Source organism: Salmo trutta, chromosome 38 (genome assembly GCF_901001165.1).
Source record: "Salmo trutta chromosome 38, fSalTru1.1, whole genome shotgun sequence".
Taxonomy (NCBI): Eukaryota; Metazoa; Chordata; class Actinopteri; order Salmoniformes; family Salmonidae; genus Salmo; species Salmo trutta.
The window spans coordinates 2,396,138-2,423,482 of NC_042994.1; the positions used below are offsets into that span (position 1 = coordinate 2,396,138).

The 27,345-nt window shown below is 46.8% G+C and overlaps 1 protein-coding gene and 1 long non-coding RNA gene across 4 annotated transcripts; both read right to left on the minus strand.

The window, feature by feature from the left end:
- Positions 1-280: 280 nt before the first annotated feature.
- On the minus strand, positions 281-27,236 carry LOC115177739 (85/88 kDa calcium-independent phospholipase A2-like). Of its 3 annotated transcripts, XM_029738689.1 has the most exons (19): positions 27,149-27,236; positions 25,609-25,832; positions 21,815-22,027; positions 21,122-21,302; positions 18,844-19,031; positions 16,656-16,752; positions 15,116-15,298; positions 10,742-10,850; positions 9,019-9,141; positions 7,059-7,149; positions 6,472-6,635; positions 5,407-5,557; positions 5,021-5,157; positions 4,541-4,618; positions 4,113-4,267; positions 3,963-4,014; positions 3,319-3,434; positions 2,980-3,053; positions 281-641 (listed from the first exon to the last, which is right to left on the minus strand). In XM_029738689.1, the coding sequence occupies exons 2-19, from the start codon at positions 25,821-25,823 to the stop codon at positions 494-496; spliced, it is 2,475 nt and encodes an 824-aa protein (XP_029594549.1). In that variant the 5' UTR covers positions 25,824-25,832; positions 27,149-27,236; the 3' UTR covers positions 281-493. The 3 variants fall into 3 exon arrangements, with proteins under 3 accessions (XP_029594549.1, XP_029594551.1, XP_029594550.1); XM_029738691.1 differs by lacking the exon at positions 9,019-9,141; XM_029738690.1 differs by lacking the exon at positions 4,541-4,618.
- LOC115177777 (uncharacterized) lies at positions 11,627-11,913 on the minus strand. The gene is made up of 2 exons (XR_003872494.1): positions 11,867-11,913; positions 11,627-11,833 (listed from the first exon to the last, which is right to left on the minus strand). It is a non-coding gene; the product is annotated as an uncharacterized LOC115177777 (long non-coding RNA).
- Positions 27,237-27,345: the final 109 nt, after the last annotated feature.

Here is a 27,345-nt window from a genome sequence, read left to right on the forward strand (position 1 = left end):
ACCTCTTCCCCTCTCTGTGCCCCTCTCTACCTCTTCCCCTCTCTGTGCCCCTCTCTACCTCTTCCCCTCTCTGTGCCCCTCTCTACCTCTTCCCCTCTCTGTGCCTCTCTGTGTCCCTCTCTACCTCTTCCCCTCTCTGTGCCCCTCTCTACCTCTTCCCCTCTCTGTGCCCCTCTCTACCTCTTCCCCTCTCTGTGCCTCTCTCTATCTCTCCGACAAAACATCAGGTTATGGACATTTGCTCGGAGCTTTTTCAAGTACATATACATCTACACAATGATTACATCCCAATAGAAAATTAGTTTTTACTGAACAAATTGGTAGGTAGGTATTGGTAGGTCACTCCCTGTTTCGTTCCATTTGCTTCCGTTGACGAAACGTTTTGCCACAGAATCGGCGTAATGAACAAACCCCTGTTGTGCCAGTAGTAGTATGATGTCCATCTGGGATCCCATAGCATGCTCCCATCCCTGCCTCTCCTCTGCCTCTCCTCTCAGTAGCCGTTGAGTAGTTGCTGTGCCAGGAGTTGGACGTTCTCCCTCTGTTCGTAGAGGTACATCTGGGTCTCCCACAGCATGTCCACCAGCACGGCGTCACTCACCTCATCCAGCATCACCTCCTGGGAGAGCTGGGGGCTCAGTCTGGGGGGGATGGGTAGGAGAGAGCAGGCTAGTTCAACAAGAGCACACGCGCACACACACACACCATACTGTCACACAGAATGTTTTTAACCTGTTACACTTGTGGGAATTGGCCTTTATGGATAGGGCCAACTTGAAATGTTTCTTACAGAATAAATATGAAATGCATAACCACTGTAGCAATTGAAAGGGAACAGTTTGGAGATAATGGGGAAATGATTAGACTGAAGCTGAGGACAACAGTTCACCATGACCAGACTGAAGCTGAGGACAACAGTTCACCATGACCAGACTGAAGCTGAGGACAACAGTTCACCATGACCAGACTGAAGCGGAGGACAACAGTTCACCATGACCAGACTGAAGCGGAGGACAACAGTTCACCATGACCAGACTGAAGCTGAGGACAACAGTTCACCATGACCAGACTGAAGCGGAGGACAACAGTTCACCATGACCAGACTGAAGCTGAGGACAACAGTTCACCATGACCAGACTGAAGCTGAGGACAACAGTTCACCATGACCAGACTGAAGCTGAGGACAACAGTTCACCTGACCAGACTGAATCCAAACACTTGGCTTTATGTGCATTTTACATTTACTGTTCTTTTCACTGCATTTGTTGACAACAAAAACTGAAAATACTCTGGATACATTCAGTAACATAAGAATATTCCTGGAAAACATGGGGTAGGTGCAACATAAGAGAAAAAAAATGACAAGGGTTTCAATGAGGACTAACTGGAGTCTCCAAGTGGGGACACCTCTCCAGAGTGTGAACAGTTAACTATACGGTGTTGTTTAGAGCTCTCCTAGCTGTGCCGTTGAGGAACTTGATCAAGCACACTTGTAGTTGATTTGTTTGGAACACAACCCTGCAGTTACACAATTACTGTTGATGTTCACACAATCCAAAAACGGTCCATTATAAATTGCAATTTGGGTCAGGTGGGCATCATGTGAAAGCTTGTTCCATTGCCAACATGACTAGTTCAAAATACATCCAGTCATCTTCATTTACAGCGTTTCCACTCACCAAGACAAAACATTTGTAAAAGTTGCCTAATTAGCGGGAGGGATGGGGGCAGCTTGTTTCTGCACGTGGTGCTGAAGTTCAGAACATCTGTCAGTCAAACCCCACACAGAGCTGGGAAGCAGACTGAGCTCTGACCTCATGTATATCAGGTCACTGTACAGCCACTAAGTTCCAGTTTAGGTGCTTACTGGAGCACAAATCTACCATTTTTAACCCGTTTATAGGTACGAGAGCAAAGGGTTAAAACTTTCCATTTCCAATGTACAACAGAGACACAGACACCATACACTGAGTGGACAAAAAAAACATTGTCTACCTGTGGTAGACAGTATGATGAGGTTAGTGTCAGACTGGCCTGTGGTAGACAGTATCAGTATGATGAGGTTAGTGTCAGACTGACCTGTGGTAGACAGTATCAGTATGATGAGGTTAGTGTCAGACTGACCTGTGGTAGACAGTATCAGTATGATGAGGTTAGTGTCAGACTGGCCTGTGGTAGACAGTATCAGTATGATGAGGTTAGTGTCAGACTGGCCTGTGGTAGACAGTATCAGTATGATGAGGTTAGTGTCAGACTGACCTGTGGTAGACAGTATCAGTATGATGAGGTTAGTGTCAGACTGACCTGTGGTAGACAGTATCAGTATGATGAGGTTAGTGTCAGACTGACCTGTGGTAGACAGTATCAGTATGATGAGGTTAGTGTCAGACTGACCTGTGGTAGACAGTATCAGTATGATGAGGTTAGTGTCAGACTGACCTGTGGTAGACAGTATCAGTATGATGAGGTTAGTGTTAGACTGGCCTGTGGTAGACAGTATCAGTATGATGAGGTTAGTGTCAGACTGACCTGTGGTAGACAGTATCAGTATGATGAGGTTAGTGTCAGACTGACCTGTGGTAGACAGTATCAGTATGATGAGGTTAGTGTCAGACTGGCCTGTGGTAGACAGTATCAGTATGATGAGGTTAGTGTCAGACTGACCTGTGGTAGACAGTATCAGTATGATGAGGTTAGTGTCAGACTGGCCTGTGGTAGACAGTATCAGTATGATGAGGTTAGTGTCAGACTGACCTGTGGTAGACAGTATCAGTATGATGAGGTTAGTGTCAGACTGACCTGTGGTAGACAGTATCAGTATGATGAGGTTAGTGTCAGACTGACCTGTGGTAGACAGTATCAGTATGATGAGGTTAGTGTCAGACTGACCTGTGGTAGACAGTATCAGTATGATGAGGTTAGTGTCAGACTGACCTGTGGTAGACAGTATCAGTATGATGAGGTTAGTGTCAGACTGACCTGTGGTAGACAGTATCAGTCATCTCACACCAGGACCGGGCCCTGTCCACAGCACAGCCATCAGAGTCTGTACACTGACAGACAGAAGGAGAGAGACAGAGGAAATCAGTGTATGTTGTAGATGAGTAATACAACAGGGACCTCTTCATACAGGGACTACTAGGACATTGGTTTCAGAGCTGAAATGTTGAATGAAAATGTGAAGATTTGTTTATATGAATTACTATCAACTATTAGTGTCACCTACGTTTCACTAATTCAAACACTTAACTAAACAGTGTGCAGGATAAAAAGGTCACTCGCAATAAATCAAATCAAACAACCGTTAAACCAACTCACGCAGTCCACCAGCATCTTGCCCAGCTCCTTGGCGCCTACAAAGCTCTTAGCCAGTTCCAGAGGGTTGGAGGGTCTGAACACGTCTACAGAGTTCACCACTACCTGGGGAGGCTTACCTGTCCCAATAAATATGACATATTACCATCCATATGATTTCTACATATTATAATATACCAATATAAAGCTCTTACCTGTCCCAATAAATATGACATATTACCATCCATATGATTTCTACATATTATAATATACCAATATAAAGCTCTTACCTGTCCCAATAAATATGACATATTACCATCCATATGATTTATACATATTATAATATACCAATATAAAGCTCTTACCTGTCCCAATAAATATTACATATTACCATCCATATGATTTCTACATATTATAATATACCAATATAAAGCTCTTACCTGTCCCAATAAATATCATAATATACACATTCATATGATTTCCACATATTATAATATACCAATATAAAGCTCCTACCTGTCCCAATAAATATCATAATATACACATCCATATGATTTCTACATATTATAATATACCAATATAAATCTCTTACCTGTCCCAATAAATATCATAATATACTCATCCATATGATTTCTACATATTATAATATACCAATATAAATCTCTTACCTGTCCCTAAAGAAACCACCACACCTAGACGCTGCACCTCTGAGCCACGCCCCTACATTCAAAACAAACAGAGAGAGAGAGAGAGACAGATGTTAAACAGACGAGTCAGTACAAAAGGAACATTTCAGATGAAACTTCTTAGAGTCATACCTCTGCTTTCAGGGATTTGTTGTATTGGTGGATCTCAGTCATGGCATCCAGTGTCGGGTTATTGGCCAGCAGCCCTCCGTCCAGAAACCGGCCCATTGGTCGGAAGTAGGTGGGGGCGGCGCCACTGGAACGGGCGGCTCTCCACACGACCTGCTCTGATAGGCCGAGAGGGTTGGGGCTAAGCATCAAATCAACCAATCAATCAGACACAATCATGATTGATGATGAAAAAAGTTAAAGTGAAATTGGTGAGGTGTGAGAGCAGATTCACCAAGAATCTTCACTGTGACCCTTTCACCTCCACACACTCACTCAGAGAGAACAGGCATCACACACACACACACACAGTCAGACAGACAGACCACACACACAGAGACACACACACACACACACACACACACACACAGAGAGACATAACACACACACACCTTGGTCTGTCACCTTCCTACGTTTTTTAGCAGGTTCCTGAGTGTATCCAACTATCAACACATCCTCATCCTCCCATCCTGAAACAACAACACACACACTCATACCACCACCAGATGGAAACACAGCTGGCCCTGACACACACTCTCCAAACAACACCGACACTCAGACCCACAGGGCGATCATTATCCATCAAATGTATTTATAAAGCCCTTTTTACATCAGCAGATGTCACAACGTGCTTATACAGAAACCCAGCCTCAAACCCCAAACAGCAAGCAAAGCAGATTTAGAAGCACGATGGCTAGGAAAAACTCCCTAGAAAGGCCGGAACCTAGGAAGAAACCTAGAGAGGAACCAGGCTCTGAGGGGTCAGTCCTCTTCTGACTGTGCCGGGTGGAGATTAGAAGAGTACATGGCCATTATCACGTCACACACACACTGAGGTACAACACAAACACAGCCCCCCCCCACTCTGTTACCTTGTGGTATGGTGAGGGGAAGGAAGGTGGCTGTGGCAGCGTAGGGGCGTTCTCTGGGCAGGGAGGGGGGGTCGTAGTTCCTAAAGAGATGGAGCTCTCCTGGATGTCTGTCTGCCAGCACACTGGTTACCATCACCCTGTGGAGAGACACACACAGAGACACACACACAGAGACACACACAGAGAGACACACACAGAGAGACACACACAGAGAGACACACACAGAGAGACACACATACAATATTAGAGAGACAAGGGATACTTCATGATGAGAAAACATACATGTATAGCTAATGAATATACAATTGAAGCTAATGAAAGTGTTAGTATTACAGCAGCACCCTGAATTGACCAATCCGACAAAGCCAACGTGTTTCCATGGTTACCTGGGGTGCCGTACGTCTGTCATCATGGTGTTCTCTCCGAACTCTTTCTTCAGGAAGTCCTCCAGAGGGGCCGACTCGTAGGGTCGCGACCCCTTGAACACCTGCTCCTTCATACGGAAGTAGAGGCATCGCAGATACTCCATATCCTTACCTGGAGAGAGAAAGAAGAGAGCAAGGGAGAGAGATATTTACTCCATATCCTTACCTGGAGAGAGAGAGAGAAGAGAGGGAGAGAGATATTTACTCCATATCCTTACCTGGAGAGAGAGAGAGAAGAGAGGGAGAGAAATATTTACTCCATATCCTTACCTGGAGAGAGAGAGAGAAGAGAGGGAGAGAGAGATTTACTCCATATCCTTACCTGGAGAGAGAGAGAGAAGAGAGGGAGAGAAATATTTACTCCATATCCTTACCTGGAGAGAGAGAGAAGAGAGAGATTTACTCCATATCCTTACCTGGAGAGAGAGAGAAGAGAGAGATTTACTCCATATCCTTACCTGGAGAGAGAGAGAGAAGAGAGGGAGAGAGAGATTTACTCCATATCCTTACCTGGAGAGAGAGAGAGAGAGAGAGAGATTTACTCCATATCCTTACCTGGAGAGAGAGAGAAGAGAGAGAGATTTACTCCATATCCTTACCTGGAGAGAGAGAGAAGAGAGAGAGGGAGAGAGAGATTTACTCCATATCCTTACCTGGAGAGAGAGAGAAGAGAGAGAGGGAGAGAGAGATTTACTCCATATCCTTACCTGGAGAGAGAGAGAAGAGAGAGAGGGAGAGAGAGATTTACTCCATATCCTTACCTGGAGAGAGAGAGAAGAGAGAGAGGGAGAGAGAGATTTACTCCATATCCTTACCTGGAAAGGTATGACAGCATCTCACAAACAAACACTTTCAATGTTGAAAGGGTCTACGGTTCAAGGCTGCTCTTTAAGAAGTTAACTTTGTATGAAAAAAAACAATAAATTAAAAATAGAGGACCATATCAACTATATAAAACACATACATAACACCATTTAAGTTTCTCTGCACACAGACACTCATAATACACACACAGTAACAGCTCACCATGGACGATAGCCAGGGCCAGTATGCCCCCTGTGCTGGTCCCAGAAACCCAGTCAAAGAGTTCCTTGATGGGCCTGCCTGCCTCTTTCTGCAGAGCGATTAACAACTGGATCAGAACCAAGCCTTTAATGCCCCCTCCATCCAGACACAGCAGTCTGTCTATCCTAGAGAGAGGAGGCCATTAGAGTGACTCTAACATAGCAGTCTGTCTATCCTAGAGGAGAGGAGGCCATTAGAGTGACTCTTACATAGCAGTCTGTCTATCCTAGAGAGAGGAGGCCATTAGAGTGACTCTTACATAGCACCCTGTCTATCCTAGAGGAGAGAGGAGGCCATTAGAGTGACTCTTACATAGCAGTCTGTCTATCCTAGAGAGAGGCCATTAGAGTGACTCTTACACAGTAGGAGAGAGGAACAAGCCATTCAGACAATATATAAGTCATTTGTCTATATTGTACACTTGACTATTCATTCAAACTGGTGTAATAATCAACCAACCAACGAATCACATAGATCAGCAGTACTTTGAATGAAGAAAAAGATGGATAAATATCCAAATAACCAAAATAAAATACACAGAAACGCACTTCCTGCTTCCTGCTTTGAACCCGTCCACTTCCTCCCGGCCACGACTCATCGCTCCCACCGCCGCCGCAACGTGCATGATGTCCTCGAACCCTATCGGCCAATCACAGACAAGGACCCAGGTCTAATCAACCAATAGGAGCGCAGAGTGGAATGGAAGAGAGGGACAGAGAGAAGGGGATGAGCCTGGGGGAAAAGGGAGTGAGAGAAGTGGGAAGAAGTACCAGCATAATTCAAAATGCAGGGAGAGAAGAGAGGGATGAATACAAACATGGAGCGATAGCAGAGGGAAGGATGAATTAAAAACAGAGCAGATTAATGTTCGAAGGGATTGACGAAAAGAAAAAGGGAGAAAAAAGAAAAGTAAGAAAGCCTTTTCAAATGGAAGCAGAAAGTCTTCAAAAGGAGAAGACCATAAGGTAAGGAGGATCACGATGCCGGAGAGAGGGAGAGAGGGAGAGAGGGAGGTTCTGGGGTATTGGGGGTCAGAGAAGAGGGAGGGAGGTTCTGGGGTATTGGGGGTCAGAGAAGAGGGAGGGAGGTTCTGGGGTATTGGGGGTCAGAGAAGAGGGAGGGAGGTTCTGGGGTATTGGGGGTCAGAGAAGAGGGAGGGAGGTTCTGGGGTATTGGGGGTCAGAGAAGAGGGAGGGAGGTTCTGGGGTATTGGGGGTCAGAGAAGAGGGAGGGAGGTTCTGGGGTATTGGGGGTCAGAGAAGAGGGAGGGAGGTTCTGGGGTATTGGGGGTCAGAGAAGAGGGAGGGAGGTTCTGGGGTATTGGGGGTCAGAGAAGAGGGAGGGAGGTTCTGGGGTATTGGGGGTCAGAGAAGAGGGAGGGAGGTTCTGGGGTATTGGGGGTCAGAGAAGAGGGAGGGAGGTTCTGGGGTATTGGGGTTGGGGGTCAGAGAAGAGGGAGGGAGGTTCTGGGGTATTGGGGTTGGGGGTCAGAGCAGAGGGAGGTAGGTTCTGGGGTATTGGGGTTGGGGGTCAGAGCAGAGGGAGGTAGGTTCTGGGGTATTGGGGTTGGGGGTCAGAGCAGAGGGAGGGAGGGAGGTTCTGGGGTATTGGGGTTGGGGGTCAGAGAAGAGGGAGGGAGGTTCTGGGGTATTGGGGTTGGGGGTCAGAGAAGAGGGAGGGAGGTTCTGGGGTATTGGGGTTGGGGGTCAGAGAAGAGGGAGGTAGGTTCTGGGGTATTGGGGTTGGGGGGGTCAGAGCAGAGGGAGGGAGGTTCTGGGGTATTGGGGTTGGGGGTCAGAGCAGAGGGAGGGAGGGAGGTTCTGGGGTATTGGGGTTGGGGGTCAGAGAAGAGGGAGGGAGGTTCTGGGGTATTGGGGTTGGGGGTCAGAGCAGAGGGAGGGAGGGAGGTTCTGGGGTATTGGGGGTCAGAAGAGAAGAGAGAGGTAGGTTCTGGGGTGTTGGGGGGTCAGAGAAGAGAGCGGGATGTTCTGGGGTATTGGGGTTGGGGGTCAGAGCAGAGGGAGGGAGGGAGGTTCTGGGGTATTGGGGGTCAGAGGAGAGAGAGGGAGGGAGGTTCTGGGGTTGGGGGTCAGAGAAGAGAGAGGGAGGGAGGTTCTGGGGTATTGGGGGTCAGAGAAGAGAGAGGGAGGTTCTGGGGTTGGGGGTCAGAGAAGAGAGAGGGAGGGAGGTTCTGGGGTATTGGGGGTCAGAGAAGAGAGAGGGAGGGAGGTTCTGGGGTTGGGGGTCAGAGAAGAGAGAGGGAGGGAGGTTCTGGGGTTTTGGGGTTGGGGGTCAGCGGGTGAAATATAAAATGGTATCAGGGCCTGTATTCATAAAGCATCTCAGAGTAAGAGTGCTGATCTAAGATCAGATGCCCTCTATCAAACTCATTATGATCAGAACGGCAAAACTGATCCTAGCCCTCCTACTCTGAGATGCTTGATACATATGACCCCAGAAGGAGAAGGGTCAAAGAGACATTTGGGGATTGAGGATGGGGGGCTTTACCTAGGCCTGGTGACGAAGCAGCCCTCTTGGGGGGAGGATGGGTGTTGAGGGGGGAGGAGGGTGGGGCACACCGCTGTACCCCTACACTACACAGCATGTCCAGTAGCACCTTTCTGTTGGAGCCTTCAGTCAATCAACACACCAAGCCACGGGGTTAGAGACATGCCCACACAATGACACGAGAAAGAGAGAGCGACCGAGAAAATGAGGAGAGAATGGAGAGAGAGAATGGAGAGAGAGAATGAAGAGAGAGAGAGAGAGAATGAGAGAGTAAAAGAGTAGGTTGGGAGAGAGTGGGAAGAGAGAGAGAGAGAAAGAGTAGGTCAGGAGAGAGAGGGTGGGAAGAGAGAGCAAAATGAACTGAAGAACTTTAACAAAGCATGCATTCAATTTCACAAACAGTCAGTTACAGAGAGAAAAAAAGAGATTGCTGAGAGAGAGGGAGGAGTAGTAAAAAATATCATACAGGCATTCACACATGACACACAATCACACGCGCAGATTTGGACAACACACATGGTTTCCATAGAAATACATAGATAACATGTATTCTTTTGTATTGAGATATTTTCAATCGATTAGTCAATCAATAACAACTATATAAATGTATAACCATGGAAACCACAACAGAGGGGTTGATTGACATGGACAACAACTTCAAAAATACAGAAATTAACACCAGGCAACAGATTTGATAGGACGTAGCTTTCAATACGACCTGCTAGCTAAAATCCCTGCTTGCTCACGTTAGTTAGCTTGTTTCAACCCTGACTTGCAAGCTAACGTTAGCTAGCTAGCATTCGAGGGCTGACGGTTCTCATGAACGTTTATTGTGTAATGTAAAAACAAATGAAGGATCCAACTATGTTGGTAATTTGTCTCATGTCTCACTACTGCGGTATGCTACTGATTGTCCGTGTGCTAGCTAAGAGCAACAAACCCACACAAGCTAAACGTGAAAGCATCCAGCACTGATTAGCTTTCATTAGCTAGCTTACATTAGTTATATTAATGCTATAAACCACTGATAATGTTTTGAAATAACATTATATATTTCTTTGATTGTATATACACATAGTCTTAGCAAGCTCTTTGGCAGCAAGCTAAGCTTTGTTAGCTATAATATTCAGCTACCTCGCTAGCTTTACAAACGTTAGCTTAGCTAACAACCCGTCTCAGGCTGCTGGCTTCCTAAGTGACAGTGGCTGACAAATCAAGTGTTGGTGGAAAAAAAACTGGAAATGGTAATGCCCAGAAAGTCCCCCGCAATTTGACCCACCCTCGAGCGAAAGGCCTATGATCATTTCAGCACATTTCAAACAGCTGATTAATCAATGTAATCGAGCAATGAGCAGAGTTCACATGATCAATGAACACAATATACTGTAGTTAATGTTATATTAATGTTCACACAGCGCTAACATATGCATGCTATATCATCCACAATAACACATGCTTCTGAATTCATTAATATCCACATCAACGTTAGATTGTTATTGTGTTAGGATTCATTCATGTGCTGGCTACTGACGTCACCGTTTTATAAAGGCATCAAGGAACTAATACTCCTCTAATTTTCTCATTAATTCATCCACCCATTCATTCTTTCGATCTCCCCCCCCCAATCCCTCTTACCTTTACTAGTGCGTGATGCTTTGAGTCCGGGTGTCTCACCCTCTCCCCCATCCTCCTTTTTCCCTCCCTCTGCTTTCTTCCCTCTCACCTTTACTAGTGCGTGCTGCTATCAATCCGGGAGTCTCTCCCAGGTCATTGTGCATCTCCACGTCGGCTCCAAACACGATCAGAGCCTTGATCAGTTCCATGTGGTCCATCTGTAAGTAGCGAAACAGCAGGGGTCAGAGAGTAAAGGTCACGGAAGGAGGGGTCATAGAGGAAAACAAGGGGTCATGAACGGGAAGGGACTATGTAGTGTCCAAATTCTAACCCTAGACCGTACCCCTAATCATTCCCGTCTAACCCTAGACCGTACCCCTAATCATTCCCGTCTAACCCTAGACCGTACCCCTAATCATTCCCGTCTAACCCTAGACCGTACCCCTAATCATTCCCGTCTAACCCTAGACCGTACCTCTAATCATTCCCGTCTAACCCTAGACCGTACCCCTAATCATTCCCGTCTAACCCTAGACCGTACCCCTAATCATTCCCGTCTAACCCTAGACCGTACCCCTAATCATTCCCGTCTAACCCTAGACCGTACCCCTAATCATTCCCGTCTAACCCTAGACCGTACCTCTAATCATTCCCGTCTAACCCTAGACCGTACCCCTAATCATTCCCGTCTAACCCTAGACCGTACCCCTAATCATTCCCGTCTAACCCTAGACCGTACCCCTAATCATTCCCGTCTAACCCTAGACCGTACCCCTAATAATTCCCGTCTAACCCTAGACCGTACCCCTAATCATTCCCGTCTAACCCTAGACCGTACCCCTAATCATTCCCGTCTAACCCTAGACCGTACCCCTAATCATTCCCGTCTAACCCTAGACCGTACCCCTAATCATTCCCGTCTAACCCTAGACCGTACCCCTAATCATTCCCGTCTAACCCTAGACCGTACCCCTAATCATTCCCGTCTAACCCTAGACCGTACCTCTAATCATTCCCGTCTAACCCTAGACCGTACCCCTAATCATTCCCATCTAACCCTAGACCGTACCCCTAATCATTCCCGTCTAACCCTAGACCGTACCCCTAATCATTCCCGTCTAACCCTAGACCGTACCTCTAATCATTCCCGTCTAACCCTAGACCGTACCTCTAATCATTCCCGTCTAACCCTAGACCGTACCTCTAATCATTCCCGTCTAACCCTAGACCGTACCTCTAATCATTCCGATATCCATCCTGCCCTGCCATTCTAAAGTCTTCGAAAGCCAAGTCAATAAACAGATCACTGACCATTTCAAATCCCACCATACCTTCTCCGCTGTGCAATCCGGTTTCCGAGCTGGTCACGGGTGCACCTCAGCCACGCTCAAGATACTAAATGATATCATAACCGCCATCGATAAAAAGACAGTACTGTGCAGCTGTCTTCATCGACCTGGCCAAGGCTTTCAACTCTGTCAATCACCGTATTCTTATCGGCAGACTCAATAGCCTTGGTTTCTCAAATGACTGCCTCGCCTGGTTCACCAACTACTTCTCTGATAGAGTTCAGTGTGTCAAATCGGAGGGCCTATTGTCCGGACCTCTGGCAGTCTCTATGGGGGTACCACAGGGTTCAATTCTCGGGCAGACTCTTTTCTCTGTATATATCAACGATGTCGCTCTTGCTGCGGGTGATACCCTGATCCACCTCTACGCAGACGACACCATTCTGTATACATCTGGCCCGCCCTTGGGAACGGTGTTAACTAACCTCCAAATGAGCTTCAATGCCATACAACACTCCTTCCGTGGCCTCCAACTGCTCTTAAATGCAAGTAAAACTAAATGCATCCTCTTCAACGGATCGCTGCCCGCACCCGTCCGCCCGTCCAGCTCTGACTTAGAATATGTGGACAACTACAAATACCTAGGTGTCTGGTGAGACTGTAAACTTTCCTTAAAGACTCACATTAAACATCTCCAATCCAAAATGAAATCTAGAATCGGCTTCCTATTTCGCAACAAAGCATCCTTCACTCATGCTGCCAAACATACCCTCGTAAAACTGACCATCCTACCGATCCTCGACTTTGGCGATGTCATTTACAAAATAGCTTCCAACACTCTACTCAACAAATTGGATGCAGTCTATCACAGTGCCATCCGTTTTGTCACCAAAGCCCCATATACTACCCACCACCGCGACCTGTACACTCTCGTTGGCTGGCCCTCGCTTCATACTCGTCGCCAAACCCACTGGCTCCAGGTCATCTATAAGTCTCTGCTAGGTAAAGCCCCGCCTTATCTCAGCTCACTGGTCACCATAGCAGCACCCAACCGTAGCACGCACTCCAGCAGGTATATCTCACTGGTCACCCCCAAAGCCAATTTTTTCTTTGGCCGTCTTTCCTTCCAGTTCTCTGTGGCCAATGACTGGAACGAACTGCAAAAATCACTGAAGCTGGAGACTCATATCTCCCTCACTAGCTTTAAGCACCAGCTGTCAGAGCAGCTCACAGATCACTGCACCTGTACATAGCTCATCTGTAAATAGCCCATCCAACTGCCTCATCCCCATACTGTATTTATTTATTTATTTACCTTGCTCCTTTGCACCCCAGTAGCTCTACTTGCGCATTCATATTCTGCACATCTACCATTCCAATGTTTAATTGCTATATTGTAATTACTTATTTATTGCCTTACCTCCCTTATCCTACTTCATTTGCACACACTGTATATCGATTTTTTGTACTGTATTATTGACTGTATGTTCGTTTATTCCATGTGTAACTCTGTGTTGTTGTATGTGTCGAACTGCTTTGCTTTATCATGGCCTGGTCGAAGTTGTAAATGAGAACTTGTTCTCAACTAGCCTACCTGGTTAAATAAAGGTGAAATAAAAAAAAATATATATATTTTTTTTAAATACCGTACCCCTAATCATTTGTCATATTGTTGAGGGGATTCATATGTTTGAGATAAAGAGGAAGGTTACCGAAGCATTAAATTCCCACTGAGTGCAACAAACACACCCTCCCTACCTTCATAGCCAGAGGCAGGGCCATGTTTCCACTCTGTGACACACACACACACCCTCCCTACCTTCATAGCCAGAGGCAGGGCCGTGTTTCCCCTCTGTGACACACACACACACACCCTCCCTACCTTCATAGCCAGAGGCAGGGCCGTGTTTCCCCTCTGTGACACACACACAACCTTCATAGCCAGAGCCGTGTTTCCCCTCTGTGACACACACACACACACACACACACACACACACACACACACACACACACACACACACACACACACACACACACACACACACACACACACACCCTTCATAGCCAGAGGCAGGGCCGTGTTTCCCCTCTGTGACACACACACACACACACACACACAACCTTCATAGCCAGAGGCAGGGCCGTGTTTCCCCTCTGTGACACACACACACCCTCCCTCCCTCCATAGCCAGAACCATGTTTCCCCTCTGTGACACACACACACACACACACACACCCTCCCTTCCTTCCTAGCCAGAGGCAGGGCCATGTTTCCCCTCTGTGACACACACACACACACACAACCTTCATAGCTAGAGGCAGGGCTGTATTTCCCCTCTGTGACACACACACATGCACACACACTCCCTACCTTCATAGCCAGAGGCAGGGCCATGTTTCCACTCTGTGTGACACACACACACACACACACACACACACACACACACACACACACACTTCATAGCCAGAGGCAGGGCCATGTTTCCACTCTGTGTGACACACACACACACACACACACAACCTTCATAGCCAGAGACAGGGCCTGTTTCCCCTCTGTGACACACACACAACCTTCATAGCCAGAGGCAGGGCCGTGTTTCCCCTCTGTGACACACACACACACACCCTACCTTCATAGCCAGAGGCAGGGCCGTGTTTCCCCTCTGTGACACACACACAACCTTCATAGCCAGAGGCAGGGCCGTGTTTCCCCTCTGTGACACACACACACACACACCCCACCTTCATAGCCAGAGGCAGGGCCGTGTTTCCCCTCTGTGACACACACACCACACACACTCCCTACCTTCATAGCAAGAGGCAGGGCCATGTTTCCACTCTGTGTGACACACACACACACACACACACACACACACACACACACACACTTCATAGCCAGAGGCAGGGCCGTGTTTCCCCTCTGTGACACACACACACCCTCCCTACCTTCATAGCCAGAGGCAGGGCCATGTTTCCACTCTGTGTGACACACACACACACACACACACACACACACACAACCTTCATAGCCAGAGGCAGGGCCGTGTTTCCCCTCTGTGTGACAAACACATACATACACACACACACACACACACACACACACCCACCCACCCCCCCCTACCTTCCTTCATAGCCAGATGCAGGGCCGTGTTTCCCCTCTGTGACACACACACACACACACACACCCTCCCTACCTTCATAGCCAGATGCAGGGCTGTGTTCCCATCCTGACCCTTGAGGTTGGGTTCCCCCCCGTGTGTGAGCAGCACCATGGAAGCATCGAAGCGCCCCCTCTTGGTCAGGACGTGCAGTGCACTCTCCCCTGTCTTACTGAGGTAGTTCACCAAGCAACCTCGCTCCAGCAGCGTACGACACATCTGGGGGGGGGGGGGGGGGGTAAGCATGATAGCACTTAGCCATGTTTAACACAGACTTGTAAATAATATCTGTTTGACCATAACTTGATACTTAGAAACAAGTAGGTACTTCAGGTTTCAGTATGTTTAAGTAGCAACAGTAGTAAACATGTTGTCCCCTACAGAATGATGCAGCGCCCCCTTGGCCCAATCAGTGTAGTTTTGTCACATGTTGGATCTCCACAGCGAGATGCATTCACCCACGTTTCCTGTTTCTCATAAGGAGAAGCATATACAGCACAAAGTGTCATGACTGGAGCTCAACGGGACAGGAGAAATGCTTGTTCAAAGTTCCTCAGTTCAGCTGATTACTATATCGCCCCCTTTGGGCCAATCAGTGTAGTTTCGCAAATGCCGGATCTCTATAGCAAGACGCATCATTCACCCGAGTTTGGTTAAAAAATGTAAAATAAATCAGGCGAGTGGTGTCTGAGATATCGCGTGTGACTAACGTACGTACCAGGGTTTCCGTTAGGAAAAGGACGCCGGACAACATGACCGGCAAGATTTTAATTTACCGGACATTTGAGAGATTTACCGGACCCATTTGCATTGGGTGTGTAACCCAGTAGGGCGTCCACCCACAATGCTCAGAATGACAGAAATCACATTTAGATTATGGTAATTCATCTTAACATTACGTGCAACTCCTGTAATGAAGCAGCCAATACAACGTCATTTGCCAAAATGCAATTTGTGGGAAAACACTAGGAAGAGTTTCTAATATGACTAGGATTGTGGCTTTGGCTTCTGGACAACGAAAGAACATCAGAAACCAATAGAACAGGAGAGAAATGCAGGTTTCAATGGGGAAGACTTTATAAAATAACTGCTTCCATGTTTGTATGGTGGGATTTTGACTAGGCTACTTTGAAGCAAGGTAAGACATGCCTCATAATATGAAGTAAAACTTTCAGGTTTCAAACTATTAAGTATATGTTTTCAAAATGCATACTGCCTCCAGCTGACGTTGTAAAGTGGTGGGTGACACGCTGATAGCCTCCCTACCGTGTCTTATGCACTAGAACGTCGATTGGGTGGCGCGTTTCAATTACCAGTTGAGAAATAAAAAATAGTAGCAATTCTTTTCACAAAATTAGGCAAATTAAACTATAGACGGACAATTTGGCAAGCAAAACATTTATTTCTCGTTTTTACATCGGCCAAAAGTCGGTAAATGGAAACCCTGGTAAGCATGTTAGTAGGTACGAACGGACGGAAACAGATCCAAAGTTCCTCCGCTTTTATGGGGCAATTAAAATACTTTATCACAATTCATTTCGGGTGAAAAAGTGTAATTGTAAAGTGTTCCCTCTACCTCTGCAGTCTTGCACCAGTGTAGGGGGGTTCCTCCATAGACGGCATCTTCTACCTGTAGCTGACCTGGGTCTGCATCCAGGACAGCCTCAGCACAACTAGAGAGGGAGAGAGAGGGGGAGCAGAGAGAGAGGGAGCAGAGAGAGCAGAGAGAGAGGGAGCAGAGAGAGAGGGAGCAGAGAGAGAGCAAGCGAGGGAGCAGAGAGAGAGGGAGCGAGAGAGCAGAGAGAGAGGGAGCGAGAGAGCAGACGGAGAGGGAGCGAGAGAGCAGACGGAGAGGGAGCGAGAGAGCAGACGGAGAGGGAGCGAGAGAGCAGACGGAGAGGGAGCGAGAGAGCAGACGGAGAGGGAGCGAGAGAGCGAGAGAGAAAGGTAGAAAGAAGAGAAAGAGAATTGTAAACAATGTAGTGGAATCTTGTTTGACCTATCCAGCGCCTTCACATCAGAAAAAACTGTGGGGAAGGCAGGAGCTAGGGGATTTGGGACACGGCAATCTGCTCTCACCACTCTACCACCAATCAATGTTCTCCATTCTCCCTTACAGTGAAGGAAAAAGTATTTGATCCCCTGCTGATTTTGTACGTTTTCCCACTGATAAAGAAATTATCGGTCTATAATTTTAATGGTAGGTTTATTTGAACAGTGAGAGACAGAATAACAACAAAAAAATCCAGAAAAACGCATGTTAAAAATGTTATAAATTGATTTGCATTTTAATGAGGGAAATAAGTATTTGACACCCTCTCAATCAGAAAGATTTCTGGCTCCCAGGTGTCTTTTATACAGGTAACGAGCTGAGATTAGGAGCACACTTTTAAAGGGAGTGCTCCTAATCTCAGCTCGTTACCTGTATAAAAGACACCTGTCCACAGAAGCAATCAATCAATCAGATTCCAAACTCTCCACCATGGCCAAGACCAAAGAGCTCTCCAAGGATGTCAGGGACAAGATTGTAGGCCTACACAAGGCTGGAATGGGCTACAAGACCATCACCAAGCAGCTTGGTGAGAAGGTGACAACAATTAGTGCAATTATTCGCAAATGGAAGAAACACAAAAGAACTGTCAATCTCCCTCGGCCTGGGGCTCCATCTCACCTCGTGGAGTTGCAATGATCATGAGAACGGTGAGGAATCAGCCCAGAACTACACGGGAGGATCTTGTCAATGATCTCAAGGCAGCTGGGACCATAGTCACCAAGAAAACAATTGGTAACACACTACGCCGTGAAGGACTGAAATCCTGCAGCGCCCGCAAGTTCCCCCTGCTCAAGAAAGCACATATACATGCCCGTCTGAAGTTTGCCAATGAACATCTGAATGATTCAGAGGACAACTGGGTAAAAGTGTTGTGGTCAGATGAGACCAAAATGGAGCTCTTTGGCATCAACTCAACTCGCCGTGTTTGGAGGAGGAATGCTGCCTATGACCCCAAGAACACCATCCCCACCGTCAAACATGGAGGTGGAAACATTATGCTTTGGGGGTGTTTTTCTGCTAAGGGGACAGGACAACTTCACCGCATCAAAGGGACGATGGACGGGGCCATGTACCGTCAAATCTTGGGTGAGAACCTCTTTCCCTCAGCCAGGGCATTGAAAATGGGTCATGGATGGGTATTCCAGCATGAAAATAACCCAAAACACACGGCCAAGGCAACAAAGGAGTGGCTCAAGAAGAAGCACATTAAGGTCCTGGAGGGGCCTAGCTAGTCTCCAGACCTTAATCCCATAGAAAATCTGTGGCGGGAGCTGAAGGTTCGAGTTGCCAAACGTCAGCCTCGAAACCTTAATGAAGATCTGCAAAGAGGAGTGGGACAAAATCCCTCCTGAGATGTGTGCAAACCTGGTGGCCAACTACAAGAAACGTCTGATCTCTGATTGCCAACAAGGGTTTTGCCACCAAGTACTAAATCATGTTTTGCAGAGGGGTCAAATACTTATTTCCCTCATTAAAATGCAAATCATTTTATAACATTTTTGACATGCGTTTTTCTGGATTTTTTTGTTGTTATTCTGTCTCTCACTGTTCAAATAAACCTACCATTAAAATTATAGACTGATCATTTCTTTGTCAGTGGGCAAACGTACAAAATCAGCAGGGGATCAAATACTTTTTTCCCTCACTGTAGCTAATGAAAGAGCCAATCAACATTCATCACCATTCCCTCTTCGCCAATCAGTGCTCTCACCCCTTCTCACTGTACTTCATGGCGGCGTGGATTGGGTAGCCACTGCCCCCGATGATGTCACAGCGAGCTCCTCCTCCCAGGAGGGCGTTCACGGCCTCTACCCTCCCGAGGCGACAAGAAACATGGAGGGGCGTCTCCCCCGCCCCGTTCAGCTCATTCACCCCCTCACACATCCTACTGCACAGCGCCTAGAGGAGGGAGAAACCAAAAGCAGAAACATTTTAATAGGGACCTTGCTGTCATTTCGACATTTTAATTGCAATGTATACGTTTCTGATGAAGGCCATCTGTATATGTTTTTAAACTTAAAAAAGCGAATAAAACACATTAACTGCGAGTGAGATCGTGACTATTCCCTCCAAATGTGTTCTGAAACCCTGAAAATCCATGTTAAAGGACAGAAGGAAGGAACAGCAGAAGTACCGCAGCAGTCTTGTAGCTGATCTGAATACAGAGAACAGACAGCGTTGTGTACTACCAGCTATAGAGAGGTGACCCAGAGTCCTCAGTCTGACCTGCATAACAGCAGCCGGGTCCTGTCCCTGTCCTGACAGTTCTGGGCCCCGGCCGCAGCAGAGGAATATCTGGGATACACGGATCGGAGACGCAGAGCGCTAGTACTTCAACACGTACACTGCAAAGCAGGGTTGCATTCAATAGCAATCAAACAGAAGAAGAAAACAGGCCAAAACAAGGAGGGACCTAGGTGAATTTGTCCAACGAGAAACTCTTTTGCTACAGTGTGGACTAATGAGTACCACCCAGCACTGCACTAAAAGAACAAGCACAGCCCTGCCTTGCCTTCGCAGTAGAGTCAATGTCCCCTTTCTGAGACTGGCTACCTGTGACTGGCCCCACCACCCGGAGCCCCCACCACCCGGAGCCCCCACCCGCTGTCTGGTTTATGTTAGCCCGACATTAACCTGACGTAGCAGGCATGAGAGAAACGCCTGAGCGGAGTTCCCACATTTTCACTAGAAAAAGGAAGTTAGGTTGAAAATAGCTGTATCCCTGGAAACCGGAAAAATCGGGTTGTTGGCAACTCCACTCAGGCCAGCCTGCCCTGTTCCCATGTAATGCAGTGTCTGCCATGTTGGTATAGTTACAAACTGGAACTTGTTACAGTGCATGGGACCTCTTTGTGCACACACACACACACACACACAGTCCTGTTTGGCAGCACAGTGCATGGGGCGTCTTACACTGAGTATACCAAACATTACGAACACCTTCCTAATATTGAGTTGCACCCCCCCATTGACACAAACCAGTCTGCCTGGCAACTAACATACTAACATACCCAGTTAAAAAAGTTAGTTAAATGTTGTCTGGCCCATTCATCCTCTGAATGGTACACATACACAATCCATGTCTCAATTGTTTCAAGGCTTAAAAATCCTTCTTTAACCTGTCTCCTCCCCTTCATCTACACTGAAGTGGATTTAACAAGTGACATCAATAAAGGATCATAGACTGACCAGGAGAAAGCTATGTCATGGAAAGAGCAGCTATGTCATGGAAAGAGCAGCTATGTCATGGAAAGAGCAGCTACGTCATGGAAAGAGCAGCTACGTCATGGAAAGAGCAGCTACGTCATGGAAAGAGCAGCTACGTCATGGAAAGAGCAGCTACGTCATGGAAAGAGCAGCTACGTCATGGAAAGAGCAGCTACGTCATGGAAAGAGCAGCTACGTCATGGAAAGAGCAGCTACGTCATGGAAAGAGCAGCTACGTCATGGAAAGAGCAGCTACGTCATGGAAAGAGCAGCTACGGCATGGAAAGAGCAGCTACGTCATGGAAAGAGCAGCTACGTCATGGAAAGAGCAGCTACGTCATGGAAAGAGCAGCTACGTCATGGAAAGAGCAGCTACGTCATGGAAAGAGCAGCTACGTCATGGAAAGAGCAGCTATGTCATGGAAAGAGCAGCTATGTCATGGAAAGAGCAGCTATGTCATGGAAAGAGCAGCTATGTCATGGAAAGAGCAGGTTTTCTTCATGTTTTGGATACTCACTGTGGACGTGTTTAACTAGTAAACAAACAAGAATTTCACCAACTGGGGACATTTTGTTAGTCCCCATGAGGTCAAATGCTAATCTAGGGTGTTTAGGGTTAAGGTTACAATAAGTGTAAGAATTACGTTAAGGGTTAGGGTTACGGTTAGGGTAAGAGTACGGGTTAGGTTTAGGGTTACATTGGATTTTGAATGGGACTGAATTGTGTGTCCCCACCAGATTAGCTGTACACTACTCTCTCTCTGTGTGTGTGTGTGTCACACCTGTATAATAGTAGCCGAGTCCTGCTTGGCGGCACAATGCATTGGCGTCTCCCCGTTCTTGTCTTTGATGTCGGTGCGAGCCTGGCACTCCTCCAGCAGCTCTCTGACACATGCCACTTCCCCCCGCTCACACGCCAGGTGTAACGGGGTCTGACCAGCAGCGTCCCTGGCGTTTATCTGGCTGGAGAGGGTGAGGAGTGTGAAGTATCAATATGATTAGGGAGAGAAGGGAGGGAGACCATCGCTCATTTTAAAATCAACATATTCCCTATTGCTTAAGCCACAATATCGGTTAACCCAGAACTAAAATCTCATGTAAATTGGTCAGCTGCTCGATTAAGTTCTGAGTCCATATGTGTTAAGAGATGAAGAGATGCTAGAACGAGGAGCCCCACCTGCTCTCTCTCTCTGCAGGTTACGGGCTGAATGTCCCGTCCCCTTCTGAAATGCTAAACACCTGTTAAATCGTGATTTGTCCAAATAACCAGTGACGAAAACCCCAAACACCAGAATTACTGCTGCTTGTTATCTTCACCCATCACATTCCTTCCTGACAGATTCTACAGTAGCAGTTCTGTTGACGCAGATCTGTCCGGGGGATTACTCACGCTCTAATGCTTTACAGCAACTCTTTGGTAATAACATGCTTATAACCACTCATTACATGCTTATAGCCAGATTCTACAACCTCACCTCTGGACGTGGTTGTGCTTCAGGCATTCCCTCAGGCCCGTATCCACGGCGATGTGGGCGGAGCTCCAGTCAGCGTGACTACGGAGGCAGTCTACTATTGGCTGGACTGCCTCTGGCTTGGGGAGGGGGAGGGTCTCGTAGAAGGGACGAAGCTTGAGGGCGTACTGGGGGAACCAGTTCATGGCGTCCTCCTCGGAGTTGACCTGAAACAACCTAGGAGACAGGAAGTGGAGATGTCAATCAAAGGTCAGCTGACCCCTGACCAAAGATTGTCCATAATACTGGCAAGATAGTCAATTAACAATGGAAATATATGTCCTCAAAGATGGAATGCAGGTGTGAGGAGGCGAGATCAGGTGGGACCATTCTAGCCAATGAGAGGGCAGATATGCATGTAAACAAAAGGCCATTGAGGTAGATAGAGGACTCATCTTTGTATCAGCGTCATTATAGCATATGTGACAGCCTGGGCAACACCATTGAGGCCATCTCCATTTTAAAGTACCGTAATTTCCGGACTATAAGCCGCAACAATGACGCGGCTAATATATGGATTTTTCCCGCTTTCAATTTTTTTTGAAAGGAGATGACTTCAGTGGTTTCAGTGCACAGGAGGACGAAGATAGTGACCAATGACTTTTTTGGTAGGCTACTGTTTACTGCTAATTTATTTTTTTTTGTTACAAGCCGTGTTTCCTTAAAGCCTATTTATTTTTGTTACAAGCCGTGTTTCGTTAAAGCCTATTTATTTTTGTTACAAGCCGTGTTTCGTTAAAGCCTGTGTAAAGTTCATTTGTTTCAATGTACCGGTAGGCACCTGGGGCTTATAGACATGTGTGGCTTATTTATGTTAAAAATAATTTAAAAAAAATGTATTCAGTGAGTGCGGCTTATATTCAGGTGCGCTCAATAGTCCGGAAATTACGGTAGACAATTTTCTTCGTCATTGGCTGATTGCTCCGAACTGATAGGAATCCCCACGCAGTTGACTACTTAAAAAAGTGGTAGAAGCCCTCAATGGCAATGTCCATGTTAAAACAGGTTATAGCCATGATGAGTCCTCTATGACAACAGGCACAACTCCGACAGTTGGTTTTTTTCAACGTTGCTGAAATGCCACGTGCGTCCACTTATATTAGCGCAGTCCTAACAACCTAACCATTAGGAAAGTTCTAGTCGATCAAATAAGCCTTGCGTAGCAATTTAGCATATTCGACACTCATTGAGCTCCATTCAAACATTCCTCACTTCGTGGGCTTATTTTTCATGGACAGATTTTGGGCGGAGTGAAAACTCTCGTTTCACCGCTTCCTCTCTACATTCAGATGTTCTACTCTTCTTCCAAAGGTTTCATGACTCACCCCCTCGGAAAGCCTACGGACTGGGAAGTTAAACATAGTGAGTAAGTGCACCCTTTGCTGGGAAGGAGGAGTAGGAAATCAGAACTCAGTTCCATCTGTGAAAAACTTGCATGTGATCTGTAAATATGTACAAAAACGTTCAATTACAAGCCTAGTTTAGCCAAGGAGAAAACACTGACCTATATAGGGAGAAAGACAGTATCCTTCCTGGCTTGCCATGATTGGCTGAGCTAATGGGTGGGGCTGGGTCGAGAGATGAGTCCTGATTAGTCTCATGTCACAGGCCAGGGACCGATAGCGCTGGAACTTAGGCTTACTAGTGTTTTAACCATGCATCTTTCCTACAACGGCCAAAGATGTACCATACGTTTCTCAGAACACCACACAGAGAGAATGGTCACTAACTGCATTGTTGGAGCAGGAGTTTTTCGTAGCCACCGTGCTTCTACACCTGCATTGCTTGCTGTTTGGGGTTTTAGGCTGGGTTTCTGTACAGCACTTTGAGATATCAGCTGATGTAAGAAGGGCTATATAAATCAAATTTGATGTGTCCATACAGACAGGATCGAAAGAAAGCTCTCGGATCAACTTTCTCCATTCAAATATTTCCTTAACATCAGAATTATTTCACAATACTGACAACGGATCAGCTTCTAGAGAGATATTACCACCTACAGCTGCAAATTTTGAGGCGGCTTATTCTAATGCTTACCCTGTGATAATGCACTAAATCAAGATTTGGCACATTATTGGCTACACATCATTAATTAAATTGAGACAAATTACAGACAGTAGCATACAATTAGCAAAATAAGCATGTAATGTATTTCAACATGATTGAAATAGGCCTATAGTCCGCTGTTTATATTTTAATCCAGTCATCTCAGTTTTTATATACATACATACATACATACATACATACATACATACATACATACATACATACACGTCGCTTGTATCAATTGCAAAGACATTGGCAACTTCATATTTGTAGTCAACTTTTGTTCTGAAGTTATCAGAGAGACGATAAACCATGAGATTCTATGTTTAGCTGAGATCTTCTGTGTATTAAGTGATGCGGGAGGGCAAGAAAAAGCATCTAACAACGCACTTAACTGTTCTACGAGTGGCCTGAGGCAGGCGTTAGATTACCAGCGTTTAAGTGCAAAGTTAATAACAATAGTTTGGGGAAACAGCTCGGAGATGCTCCTAACAAGAATAATAATAATAATAATAATAATGTTCTAACAATGAACTTTGCCTTAAGATGCTTTTGGGAAACCGGGACCTGGTCAGTATATTGATGATCTTCGCTACTGCAGATTTTGGAAAGATATACAGTTATGGACAACTGCAAAAGTGTTGCTTCAGGTCTCGACATTGCTGCCCTGAATTTAGCAGGTGCTATGGACAAAGCTCCGTGGGAGAAAGTTTACTTAGAGACTACTTTCTGGAGGACAATGCCATGCTGACTCATGTGAATTCTTAAAGAGATGGTTGGGGCTAAGGCTTAAAAAAGGTCTTGAACGATGTCGAATGGGCGTAAACAAAGAGGGGCTCTAGCCAGCAAGTATGAAAATCAAAACAAACAAAAACTATGTTGCTGCCGTCTCTCCACCTCCATCCTCCTCTCCCTCCATTACACTCTCCTCCTCTCTCCTCCTCCATCACACTCTCCTCCTGTCTCCACCTCCATCCCACTCTCCTCCTGTCTCCACCTCCATCCCACTCTCCTCCTGTCTCCACCTCCATCCTCCATCCCACTCTCCTCCTCTCTCCACCTCCATCCTCCTCTCCCCACCTCCATCCTCCTCTCCCTCCATCACACTCTCCTCCTCCATCCTCCTCTCCCTCCATCACACTCTCCTCCTGTCTACACCTCCATCCTCCATCACACTCTCCTCCTGTCTCCACCTCCATCCTCCTCTCCCTCCATCACACTCTCCTCCTGTCTCCACCTCCATCCTCCTCTCCCTCCATCCCACTCTCCTCCTGTCTCCACCTCCATCACACTCTCCTCCTCCCCCTCATCACACTCTCCTCCTGTCTCCACCCTCCTCTCCCTCCATCCCACTCTCCTCCTGCCTCCACCCTCCTCCATCACACTCTCCTCCTCCATCCTCCTCCTCTCCCTCCATCACTCTCCTCCTGTCTCCACCTCCATCCTCCTCTCCCTCCATCACACTCTCCTCCTGTCTCCACCTCCATTCTCCTCTCCCTCCATCACACTCTCCTCCTGTCTCCACCTCCATCCTCCATCACACTCTCCTCCTGTCTCCACCTCCATCACACTCTCCTCCTGTCTCCACCTCCATCACACTCTCCTCCTGTCTCCTCCTCCATCACACTCTCCTCCTGTCTCCTCCTCCATCACACTCTCCTCCTGTCTCCTCCTGTCCTCTCCCATCCCACTCTCTCTGCCCCCCAACCCACCTCAAGGCGACGGTGGGCGTATCAGGGCACTTGAGCAGGCAGTCCCAACTCTGACAAGGGGTGTTCTTGTACAGCACCATGCGTCCCTCCTCCTTCAGCTTGACCTTCCCCCCTCCGCTGTAGTCCGACAGTGGTACTTCCCTGACGCGGTAGGGGTTGGAGAAGAGGTTGGAGACGGCGGACACAGTCTCCATGACTCCCCTTAGAAACTGCATGGTGGTGGCCTGGGTACAGAGAGGAGAGAGAAAGGACGTTAGGAAGAGGCTCTGTCTCGTTTCATTCTTCAACAATACCTCACATTCTCTCTGCTTGCTTCCTTCTCAACACCCATTGGAGTAGAAGGTTTGAGGGGAGGGTCCTTGGACCTCCTCCTCCAATACGGTTGAGAGTTAGGCCTAGGCGAGGAGATAGGATGCAAGGAAATAAGAGTGCAGACAGGGATGGTAATCAGCAAGACGTATTGTGTGATTCCACACGAAAACAGAGCCCAATTCTTCCATGGATTACATTTTGTGAAAATCCCCAAAATCATGGTCTGTCTTGGTTCTAGTTTTGAGAGGAATCACTCTACTGCAAACAGTGAAGATTTGAATCTGTGTACAGAGGTCATAATTATGTTTACCTGATCTGGTATGTTGAGTAGTTCTCTGGTCTATCAACAACAACACTGATGCAATCAGACTTGGGTTCAAATACTATTTGAAATCTTTCAAATACTTTGAGCATTCGCGTCAGCGTGTCTGTAGTGCCAACCCCAAATGGGTGGGTTTTACACATCTGGGACTATTCTGTTGGTTCCATTTCACCAGACAAGCTCAATTGAACACAGGTAAATTAATCAAAATGTATTTAAAATAGTACTTGAACCCAGCCCAGCATTTGGTCCCACCCACTCCCTTGTGAGACTCAACCATGTCCCAACTGCATAGCTAAGCAGCATTATGTGCTTTGCTTGACTAAAAACAACAGAGGGGAGTGGGGTGACAATCAAAAACTGAAAGCAAAAGTTTATTTCAAAACTGCCACAGCTTGTGGAGTCAATGTGGAATTGCTTTGCCTTTACTCTATTTCCATTGCAAACCTCTTGAATGATAAGGCATTGTCTGGCTCTTTATTCAACGTGAACAAGCGGTGCCATTCATGCAATTCATGAGTCCTGCCAGTTAAAGCGTATGACTCTCTCAGTCCAGTCTCTGAATCAATTTGGCACACATAACATAGCTAGCTTCGCATAGCTACCCATACAGTCAAGGGCAGAATCGCGATATAGAACTGACACTGAATCCACTTCTGACACCAATGTAATGAAACGGCAGGGAGCAGGTTTCGAACCCTCGACCTTCAAGCCCGAAGTCCGGCGCGCTATCGACTGTGCCGCAAAAGCATGCTCGAACGGCAGAGTCGATTTCCGCGCTTATAAACCCAGGGTCGTCACACTGTATTCTTTATTTATGCTAACTCTTGTACGTGGTATGCTTTCATTGTACTCTTATCTACGATAATCGGTTTAGTTTAGGAAGGAGCTCATCATAAACCTTACCTGATTACTGCGACTCCTCTCCACCAGTGACTGACGACTTTTGATGGATCATCAACAACCGGCTGGCGTTCAACCAACCTTGCTGCAAAACATGACTGATGTGAGCTGCACCAATCAGTGAACACGCATTGGAAGGCGTTGTCTGAAAATACACCAATTGTAGAAAATCGTTAATTAGAGGAGGGTACACTGCGCAT

Bases quoted from the DNA above. Each gene is read 5' to 3' on its own strand.
- LOC115177739 (XM_029738689.1), bottom strand. From the start codon at position 25,823: ATGCAGTTTCTAAGGGGAGTCATGGAGACTGTGTCCGCCGTCTCCAAC. The intron at 3,435-3,962 runs GTAAGAGATTTA...TTATTGGGACAG, and splicing joins GGTGGTTTCTTTAGGGACAG to GTAAGCCTCCCCAGGTAGTG. The intron at 3,054-3,318 runs GTGAGTTGGTTT...TCTGTCTGTCAG, and splicing joins GCAAGATGCTGGTGGACTGC to TGTACAGACTCTGATGGCTG.